General features: G+C 39.9%; 1 protein-coding gene across 6 annotated transcripts in view; it reads right to left on the bottom strand.

The window, feature by feature from the left end:
• Window positions 1-295: 295 nt before the first annotated feature.
• Window positions 296-11,250, bottom strand: part of LOC109068090 (OTU domain-containing protein 7B-like) — a 36,125-nt gene continuing 25,170 nt past the window's right edge. For 4 of the 6 annotated variants that reach the window (XM_042773148.1, XM_042773152.1, XM_042773153.1 and 1 more), the window contains exons 6-12: window positions 10,036-10,163; window positions 7,881-7,987; window positions 7,653-7,780; window positions 7,217-7,366; window positions 6,859-6,973; window positions 5,930-6,014; window positions 296-5,578 (exon numbers count right to left, since the gene is read on the bottom strand). In XM_042773148.1, coding sequence (XP_042629082.1) covers window positions 4,130-5,578; window positions 5,930-6,014; window positions 6,859-6,973; window positions 7,217-7,366; window positions 7,653-7,780; window positions 7,881-7,987; window positions 10,036-10,163 — 2,162 coding nt within the window. In that variant the 3' untranslated portion in view covers window positions 296-4,129. The remainder of the gene's footprint in view (window positions 5,579-5,929; window positions 6,015-6,858; window positions 6,974-7,216; window positions 7,367-7,652; window positions 7,781-7,880; window positions 7,988-10,035; window positions 10,164-11,250) is intronic. The other 2 variants (XM_042773151.1, XM_042773154.1) reach the window with 1 other exon arrangement.

The raw sequence follows: 11,250 nt of genomic DNA, 5'->3' as shown, positions 1-11,250 counted from the left end.
TTTGGGCTCTCATTCTGACGGCACCCATTCACTACAGAGGATCCATTGGTGAGCAAACTCATCTTCATTTTGGATGGCCTGAGGGAGAGTAATTTTTCAGCAAATTTTCATATTTGGCTCAACTGTTTCTTTATTCCCCACTAAAATTGTACAATTCTTCCATGACAGTGGGAACCTTGTATACGCAGCTGAAATCTCTTGTGTCACTTAAAAAAATACAAGATGTTTGTTATTACAAAGACTCCATAGTTAAATGTAGAATGAGGGTGCAACATAAAATCAATACAAACAACTGTTTAAATACAATGAGAGTTTTATTAAAACGGTGCAAAAAACAAAAGAAAAAAATAAAATAAAACTAACATAAAAATCAGATGTTCTTTCCACCTAGATTGCACTCTCACACAGCCTGGGGTCACCTTTCAAACAAGGAGAAAGGTAAAACAGCTGAAAACAAACACAAATTGCCCAATGAACCTGAAGTAATGCACAAATTTAATTAGATAAATTGCATCTGCCAGTTCTGTACATGCAACAGTTTCAGTCTCATGCAAATCTGAGAATGCTGATGACTGTAGCTCTGTCACATCCATGAAAACATACCATATAAAAATAGTAAGCTATATCATAACAAAACAAAGCCCACTGTATTAAATAAGAGAATTTAGTGTGTGAAAACTGATGGTGGACACACCCACAATCATTAAAAAATGTACTCGAAATGTAATTAAGTATCATAATTGCTTTAAAATAGAAATTAAGAAACTTCAGGAGGCCCGTCTGTTTGACAACTAGCAAGTAAGAAAGAACATCCTAGTTTCAGAACTAAACATCCCAAACTTTTGAAAAATCTTACTACAAATATATATTTTCAAATCATACCTTGTCAGATCACTGATGGAGAAATTATTTTGTTCACAAGAAACACTCAGATTTAAGAGGCTTCTCGCCATACGCTCCAGAATACTGACTCCACCACCAACTCAGCTGACGGTCCTACAGCATACATTCTTATCTTTAAAAAAACACTGTAAAACTGTGCTTGATTTACAAAAATAACTTGAACGTATTTATACATTTTTATTTCTTAATACAAAAATGTTTGCACTCTTATTGAAGTCCAACACTCGGGGTGGCTGAATGAGCTTTCCATTCATTAAATAACTGAATCCGTTAAACGCAAGCGATGAGTACATTGGAAAGAGAACATAAGCTGTCATTTCATTTACAGTTTCCTCTTGTTTTTGCCTTGAAGCTGCAAATAGGTTTGCAAAAGCACAATTTACCAGACGCACACACAAAGACAAGGTCACACGCTGAATTCTTTTTTTTACGTCTTAGCAGAGTGGAAATCTGGGTAAATGGTATATGCCTTACTTAAGACAAAAAAATAAATAAATTAAAAAATCATTTGCATTAGTTAATTGTTTGCTTATATTCAAATGTGCTTGACTGAAAGAAAAAAAATACTTTCTGAATCCAAAAGAAGCAGCAGCAGCAGCATACTCTTGTCCCTTATTTACACTATGAAAATATGTCATCTGTCTCAAAGGGTCACTTTAGGGATGCATTGATTCAGACATAAAGATGAGAGAAACAAAGAAACCTAAACATGTGTGCCATCTATTGGTTATAAGAGTGAATAACATGTCAAAAACCTTGCTGTCTTTTGGGTGAGAAATAAATCTAGCAACCCTTCAGGTTCTTATTTTGCTGCAGAACTTTACTCTGTCTTGGATAACAGACAATTTAGTGCTTCAAAATGTAAATGAATCTAATTTGAGAATGTACAGCTTCAAACACATGGGAGATAACAGATGAAGAAAAGAGGTATGTTGAAATTTTGTTAGGATACTAACCTAGCATATATTTAATTGAGAAAATCAGTAATGCAAATTTGGGAACTTTGTGGCCTTGAGCTGACAGTCATACAAATATTTGCATACGACTGATTACATCTGCATTGAGTGTTTGAGAAGCGGAAGGGTGTTTTCTGTGACTACAACACCAGCTCTACATCTACCAACAATGCAGCACACTAACACTTAACCACATCAAATGAACATGATCACAGCAGCAACATCCTCTTACAGTACAATAGAGCCCATTTCACATGAGCAATGAGAAGGTAAAGGGACAGTTCAGCCCAAAATGAAGAACCTGTTATTATTCCCTCACCATCATTTCGTTCTGAACCTGTATGAGTGACTTTCTGCTGTCTAACACAAAATGGGATGTTTAGCAGAATGTCCAGACTGCTCTTTTCCATGTAATGAAATTAAATGGGGACATTTGTTCTGCTGTGCAAAGTCAAAACGCAGTAACTAAACATTTTAACAGAGCACAATTAGTAACAAGTAAATGACATGTAACAGACTGGTTTGACTCATCTAGACTCAGATTCACAGAAAACTGAGTGCATGTGTGCTATATTAGCAGTTTTGCTCTCCAACGTAGCTCTCAAAATCTCATTCGCACATCCACTTTGCCATGTTGTGCTCAGTTAAGACACAAGAACCAAATGCTGTTTGTCATCACTGGTGTCAAATTTGCCAGTAGGTGAGGTGTAGCAGAAGACCTTCTGTGAATAATGACTTCTGGCCGATTACTTACAATTAGTTATTGTATGGCTACTTGAAATATACTGCACACGTTATATGGTCCACATTTACTATTTTTGTATGGAAAAGAACAATCTACTTTTGTATTTGCCGGTCATACAGGTTTGGAATGGTGTGCAAGGCTGAGTTAATAACAGTATTTTCATTTCTGGCTGGTTTTATCGGAGGCTTTATTATCGGTTAACAGTGTAACAGTATATTGAAAAGATAAAATCTTGATGCATGGTGCATTGTATATTTGAGATGCTGAGAGATCTGCTAGCATCCCTCTACATCCACAAATATCAAAAATACTATAATCAGCACTGCGAATCCAAAATCAAACAAAAGTAGAAATTCTGTTCAACAATCCCCCTGAACTAAGACTGAAAAGGCAACTAGGAAACAAGTGAGCTTGCGCACCGCAGTGGCGCCTACAGCCGAACCCTGACCTCTGCAGTCCACGCGAGTGGAACTGCAAGCTCTACCTCTAGAACAAAGCAAAATGTCAAACTAGAAGCACAGCAACATAACAGTCTATTCATTGTCGTGTCTGAAACCCACACGCACAAGCTCTGGACATTAGAAAAGTGCTTGATTTTGTCTGCTCTGGGTGTGATCGATCATTAACATTTGGGGCAGTAACATTTGAAGGGGTCAGAAATTGTTTCAACATCAGCCCCCTTTGACCTGCGAGCACCTAAAACTCATTTATTAACGTAACCAACAGAACACTTCTGCATGATGTACCATTTCCGAAAAATTACGTCTGATTTCCTTCCTTTTTTGCAGAAATTTGAAAAGTTATGCACTTTTAAATATTCTAGAAACACTTAATAGAACATAAACTCCTGTGATTTTTTTAATATGGACATGTGAAGACCTAAAGCGAAACCTTTGGCTATTCAAGGTTCAGTTCCATAAATTGAAAATCTTAGAAGCGAGAAAGCACCATTTTAGCTCATTTAAGCCAGTCGGGTATGGTTTCAAAGGGTACAAGTTAAACTATTGTAGCGTTGGGCCAATGCAGATAAAACTCACTTGAAGTTAACTGTGCGTATTTGCCTTACACTCGCAATATGACAAGTCTTACATTGATTGCAGCTGAAATCCTACTTGAAATGTCTCCTATACAAATGCAGCGGATATAAATACGCATTTTCTGGTTGTGCTTAACATGTATTTTGGGGTATGTGGCGTGTTTGTGTGATGCAGCAGCACATTGTGCTCCAATGTCTATTGCCTGTGCTTTACCTTCTCACCACTAGGAGGAGACAGGAAAGAGGATGACCACGTCAAGCAAATGTGGGAGGAGCTTAAAGCTCCTGCCTATGAGCCACAGCAAATGTAACACAACAGCAGTCGTATTCCCACAATGGCCACTCATTGTGAACGCGGAGTCTCAGTTACCTGGTTCAGAAAGGCCGAACTTGTCTTAAAGCAAGATCTACTCAAACATGATATGTTGTGGCTCACACGGTGGGCTCCAATGAGTCCTATAGGAGAGAAACCGGACAGAGATTGTCCATTCAAAACCGGTGTATGGCTGGCTCTGTTTCCCGTCTCTTCAGTTCCTCTCGGTAGCAGTACGAACAGTAATTGCCCGTCTCGGGGTGACCGTAGTAATTGCAGGTAGGCGTTCTGCATCTGCTGGACTGCAGGTTGGCGAGGCCACCTGCACTCCCTAAAGAGTAATGCCTCACGGGCATCGGCCCGTTGCGACTGTCCAAAGTGAATCGTGCATCCCGCAAGCCATTTGTGTAGCCTCCAGCAGGTTCAGTTTGGTAATCAATTGGATCATGATCTTGGGGAAAAGACGTCAGGCAGGGGCTGATGATACGGGATGGGCTGCCCAAGCTGTTGGAGGGTGGATGGTACTGGGTATGGGGCGGGCCCTGTGCTAGGGGGCAGTGTCGGGGCAAAGTAGCATAGGATGGTAGGCCTGGGTAAGACGACGGTGAACCTCCTGCCAGCTGCCGTCGTGTATCCAAATAACCATGTATATGGAGTGGGGTAGGAGAATGGTCAATGAAGGTGGCCCTAGGGATTGGGACCACACCAGAGTACATGGCCGGGCTGAAAGATGATGACTTTAAAGCATTAAAGGTAGGAGGCGAGTTATCAGTAACTTCCTCTTTGCTTTCAAAACTTCTGTAACTCAGCTCAGGCCCGTCCTTTTTCAGTTGGGACCCAGCAGTCATTGCAAGACCTCCTGTCGCTTTCCGTTCAGCTTCCCTTCTCTGTTCCTGTTCAGCACGGAAGCGCTCCTCGGCATCAACCAGGTAGCGTTGAATCATTTCCTCCTGAAATGGCTGCCGGCTGCTTGTAGCAAGTAGCGCAGCGAAGATGTACTTCCTTTCGCCTTGCATAGTGGATCGGAGGATGCTAAGACTCACTTTCACATCAGAGCTGTACTTAAAAGGGTCACTTTCTGAAGAATAGCTTCCATTTTGCCGCTCACTGGTTGAGGAGGGTGATCCTTTCCCAGATTCCTCAGAGCCGGTTTGAATAGAGGGAGAGCTGTCCTTACTGCCCTTACGACCTCTCAGAGAGCCTTTCTTCTTCTCTTGACTCTCCTGTTTGGGTCCAGTTCCAATTGTATTCTTCCCTGTCATCAGGCCTCCCACATTCTTCTTAAGCTTACTGCCCAGGCTCTTGCCAAAGCTACCCAGCTTGTTGGCAACGGAGTCTGCACGTTTCTTGTCCTTATCCTTTTCTTTTTCTTTGTCTTTCTTCCCCTTCTCCTTTCCAATTGTGCCAGTTGTCCCTGCTGAACTGTTACTGGATGAGCTAGAGGAGCTGGAAGATCCACCACTCGTTTTGCCTGTTGTCCCACTGGTTCCAGTAGTACTGCTGTCTCCATTGCCATTGGAACTGCTGCTGACGGATTCCTTATCAGACTCTCCAGAGTCTGGCGGGGTGCGGGCATCCTCTCCTGCAGATGCCGTAGGTGACTCTGGTTGGGCCAGTGGGGCCTGCTGTGGATGCCAAAAAAATAAAATAAAATTGTATACATGCTACATGATTTAGTTGGAATACAAATAAAGAGCACACCACAAATCAAAAGAATCATAAGGTAATAGTTTTTTTTCTAGACAAGTTTATATTTAGATATCATGGGAATGGGAAGTGACCAGGAAACACGGCTAGTGTCAGTTTGGCAGTTTAAGTGTTTTTTTTGTTGTTGTTGATGCTGTGTGTTAGAAATAAAAATGCTTTGGATGTACTTTTTTTGTTGTCAGAGCAAATTTACCAAAGGTTTCCTGCTGATAGTTTACACTAAACCAGTTAAATTATTCTTATCATGTCAAACAAAGCAAGAAGCTCACCTGTACCTCACAGGGTAGAGGAAGCCAGGTGACAGTCATGTAGCTATGCAGCAGATGGAGCTTGGCCTCCAGAGATAAGGTTACACTGAAACCAAATAAGAGGCAGGTCACAGCGCTGATATTTACTTAAAAAACAAAAAAAACAAAAAAAAAAAACCTTGAGACATAATGAGCATGTTTCATGAAAATACAGAAAAAAAGAAAATTCTACATAAGTAGTAAAAAGTCAAGATGTGCTGATGTTTTTAACAAGATAATTTAATTATTTTGGGACATCAAATTGTGACAAATCTGAAAGCTATGGGAATAAGAGGAAACTACAGATGCAACCCTGAGCAATTTGAGAGCTTCTCTATTCCATTCAGAGCAAGCATTTAGTGATAATCTGCATTAAAGAAGGAGAGCTGCTAATCTTAAGTGTTGGCCAACACTGCACAGTCCCAGCAGGCTCCACAGAGCTAATGCCGTCATTATGGTCAGACATTACTGAACTTTGCTGTAAATAAGTCAGAGCTGAGTAATTTTGAAATTACTCGTATCATTTTAACAAAAATATGAGCTACGCATTTCTGTAAAACTCTCCAGAATGTCTTGCTTCAGACTTAACATGCAAGGCTATTACTGTAAACAATTTATAATTATTATTTTTTTTCAATCTGAATCTTAATTATTGTCTGTGGTAACTGACAGCATCTCAAAAATGCCTGAGCACGAGCCTTTTTAATTCATTAAATTAGGTGGTACACTTGTACAGAGGACTGCACAACTGACAGTAGAGCAGAGAAAGTGATGAATGATTCGAAAAGCTGGGAAATCTTGATGTTTATGTAAAGGACACAAAATAATAATAATAAATCCAGATTGCAAAATGCAAACTGCAAATTGTTTTGAACCTAGAACACAGACAAATGCACATAATGAAATTCTACCTTGCTAGCATGACATTATCATTGTCATCTTTGCCCCATTCCCAGTCTTCTCCAGGATCCACAGCAAAGTGCAAAGGCAGCATCTTATGATCTGAGTCCGTCAGAGGGATCACCACTACGGAGATTTTTATCAAACAAAAGGTAACAAATGGTCAGTAGCATTCCGAACTACACTACTAATCTGGCTTATTTAAAAACACAAAACAGTATTCAAATGAACTCCAAGACTACAGTTCCAAAGGCCTTATTGCAGATTTTGTTCCGTCTTGCTTTGAAAAACTGGTTTATCAAGCAAGAACCGCAAACAGCAAGCACCATAAAAAGCAAACAGATTTGCTACATATAAACCACTCCTCACCTTGTTCTTTGGAACTGTCTTTCTGCTCCATTGAGACCAGGGCAGAGAAATGGGCCTGGTCATATGCCAGAACGAGAGGGGAGCGGTGGCACTTGTTGGCTGGTACTTCCAGGGGCAGGTAAATCCCTCCAAATGGGATTGGTGCAAAAGCTAAACAACAGACAAAAAAGATAACCTTTGCTTATGGAACAAGGGAGGACAAATGGAAAATGCACTATTTAAAGATGACATAGTCAACACTTTTTTGTGCCACTGCATTTTTCTGCTGTAGTAATAGTCATGCTAATGTGCCCATGGTTACATTATAACCATGAAGATACTGAGTCATTTTTGAAACTTGGCTTCAATAGACAAGGCAGGCAGTTTTGAGTTGTGAATGTTAGGAGTACCTCAAAGTGTCAAACTCCCCTAATATGAATATTTTGTCCCTATTTACCTTCTCCCCCAGAGTCCCGCAACATGGTGTCAGCCACCACCACTATCGGCCTGCGGAGCACATGAGCAAGAACGAACACGTGAAACTCCTCCAGGCTCTCGTACACTGGCTCCTCCTGTGACTCGCCACTGCAGGAAACAAAACACTCTCACAGCATGAGCAAAACACTCCAAAAAACCTGTTTACAGCGTTTAATGTAGAAAATAAAATTAGACGTAATCAACACACCTGTTGCTGCCATTGGTGCTGTAGTGTATCCTGGGTTCACTAGATGCCAGTTTCAATAACTCATTCCACTCTTTCTGCCACTCTTCCTCCGTGTAAACCAGTCCCGACTGCACACAAATCCACACACATAATCATCATTAGGTGATGATCACTTTCACTGACTTTTTCATTAACTGTTCCCTCCTGGTGAAATGACCTGCCCAACTCAATCAGAGCAACTGAGTCCTTAGCCATCTTCAAGAAATGTCTAAAAAGACATCTGTTCCATCTTTATTTGATCCTCTATCTCTAGCACTTTCTATTCTATTTTAATTCAACTTTATCTATTTATCTTAATCTTTATCTTAAAAAACACTATCTTTTTATTTTTTCTATTCTATCTACTTGTTTTTCTTTGTGTGTGTGTGTGTGTATTAGGGGTGGGACGATAAACTGATGTGCCGATTTATCGCAATATTTCCGGCCGTGAGACGTTATCGATTCTCTGGCACCAAGTATCAATATTTTTTTTAAACATGCAAAAGATCTAAATTCATACCTACAATGTGGCTGTTTACCACTTTGGATTACTGGAGCGGCAGTACCTCCAGACTTCTTGTGGTGGCGCTTCCCAGATTGCGGATGGTCAGATGAATGGAAATTGTAATTCACAGCGAAGAAGAAATACGAACGTAATGGTAGACCAACATTAAATCAGAGATGCACCGGCGTCTTATGTTTATGGAGATGAGAACTAAAAAACTGCCCTGGAACAGCTATCAGCGTGGACTGCATGGGTCGATTACTTTATAATTTTATAGGTGATTTCGTGTAATTTAGTGGACTGACCTCTCCGCTCGGATCGCAGGTGGATTTCCCTCACTAATATGAGTGAGAGAGAGCGGCGCCGGCGCGTTCAGTTTTATGTCAACAAAACGGGATGATCTCTCTCTTTAAGGCCGGGACACACCAAGCCGACGGTTGGGCTAGTTTGTTTGATGTGTTCCATTTGTCGGCTCTCATCTGGCTCACGTCGGCAGCAGTTGAATCACCGAATGGAAATATTATGTAATATTTGGATTTGTGCCGAATGAGATAGGTTGGATACACAAGCACAAAGCTCCATTTCGCAAACAGTTGAGCACATAAGCCATTAAAGCATGGTTCCTCAATAGGTGGTCCGCTGGCCACATCCGGCCCACGAGAGAAAAATGTTTGGCTCGTGTTAAGTTCAAATAAAATGGCATAATAATTCAAACGCAGCATCAGAAAGCGACATTAACTAACATGTCTACACCAGATGCGAGCTGCACGGTGCGACGCAACCAAATACAACAGAACTTATTATAATCAGTGATGTGGTGCAGCATGGCGCGACAAAACCCCGACAGTAAACTGCTGGCTCGTTCTATTTAGGATGCGCTGACACAAAGTTCAAATGATTTGAATGCTTTGTCGCATCTAGTGTAGATATACGATGTGACAGCAAAAACATGGCGAGTGAGAAGTAAAGAAAAGTGGACAGAACTAATAACTGAATCTGCAATGAGGGATAGTGGAGAGAAGAGATCCAGTCTGGAGATGAGCAGGAACAGTTGATTTGCATGGCAGACATGGAGATCCAGATTTTTTGTTTGTTCATATGTTTTTAATATTCAACAGGCAAAGTTCTTCTGTATCTAAATGCAAAAATGTTCATAATGGTTTTAAAAACAGACTACTGAGAAAAAAATCTGAATATTTATCTTGTGATCATCTTTTGATTATTTTAACAAAAGCAACAGTAATATAATAATTGTAATAATAATGAGATATATATATATATATATATATATATATATATAGTCTCTGAGAGATTCAGAATCAGCACATGGTCACTGTCATGAGCACAGCGCTGTTTTGATTACAGCCGTTACCGATGAAACCGCTGTTTCTGCCGCTCTTAAAGAGCCTCCTGCTGGCAGAGGATGAATTTGCACTTTCAATAAGTCCATCTGCTGTTTTATATTTACATTATATACATGTACATTTCCCCCAGGGTAAGCGCCACCACACATAGAGTGTAAGTCTGTGGGAAACACTGGTATATTTTACTTGAAGCCTGAAACTAAATTGACTAGTGTTATATGTGGCCATCTGTTTGTACAAAATGAATCAATAGATAAAGTGCTCTAACCTCTTTGTTCTGCATGGTTTGTTGCCATCTCCACCTTCGCTTTAAAGCCTCCCTCTCCTGCCCATGATCCATCAGTGCATAGAGAGACTTCCGCAGCATCAGGTCTCGATCATGAAATCCCCACATACCTGCATAGTAATGTTTAATGTTTTAAACATAATTACTGAATTAATATCTTAATCTGGCAGTGGTTTCTAGGCAAGTATGCAGTTCTTTTACTGTTGCTTTGGAAATTATAGTTACACAGTTACACAACAAATGTAATGCCGCAAAAAAGCTCTTGTACAGAACTCTATGTCAATATTTTCAATAACACATTAATTCACAGGAAAAATAAATGGTCTTTTAGCCAATAAACTTCTAGCTAATTTTAACACCAACAAACTCTCAGAAAGCAGTAACGTGGAATGAATATGTATAAAAACTCTTATGGTCCGTGCTGATCGCTTGCACAGACCTGCCAACCTTGGAAATTTTTTTTGAGTACCATCAGAATGGCAGGTGGGGGGAGTAGTGGAGTGGGGGTAAACAGTTTACTGTTTATTACTGTTTACCATAACGGTTTAGTTAATTTTTGCCATCCAGTTTTTTTTTAAATTCTATTTAAAAAAAAAAAAAAAAAAGGGGAAAAAAAAAACCTCCAGTACACTTCTGTATAAGGCTGGGTGATATGATATCTTGTATTTTTTGGCTGATTTGCGGTGTACGGTAGTTCTTTGGATTTAAAATTAGAGGTAACCACTGCATTTTAATCATGATCCAAACAAAGATGCCGCATACATGCAACATGAGCAGTTTTTAATCTAAATTAGATTGTATAATTAAAAAATTTTGAGGCAAAAACAGAATGGTTTGACTTCAGTTTTGTGAAACTATACATAAAAATATCTGCATGAAACAGCGAACGAGCCGAATGAAACGCTGATTCACTCTCTGCCAGCAGGTGGCGCTTAAAGTGTTTCATTGGTTTTTGCTGTAAACAAAACAGCGCTGCACTTTTTTTTTTTTTTTAAAAGCGCTGCACATACGAACTTTAATATGCATTATACAGAGGCTAGATGAAAAGAAAAAATATGATCTAAACTCTTCTAAAGACAGTAATTTCGCCTCAGACATGCATTCATATAATCTCCTACTCCTAAATGAATTGCAATTGGTTTAGCATCTCAACCGATTTGAATCGATTTTCAACCGGCTCGCAGTTAATCGTTACAT

This window comes from Cyprinus carpio, chromosome A16 (assembly GCF_018340385.1).
Source record: "Cyprinus carpio isolate SPL01 chromosome A16, ASM1834038v1, whole genome shotgun sequence".
Classification (NCBI taxonomy): Eukaryota; Metazoa; Chordata; class Actinopteri; order Cypriniformes; family Cyprinidae; genus Cyprinus; species Cyprinus carpio.
This window is presented reverse-complemented; position numbering and strand designations above follow the sequence as displayed.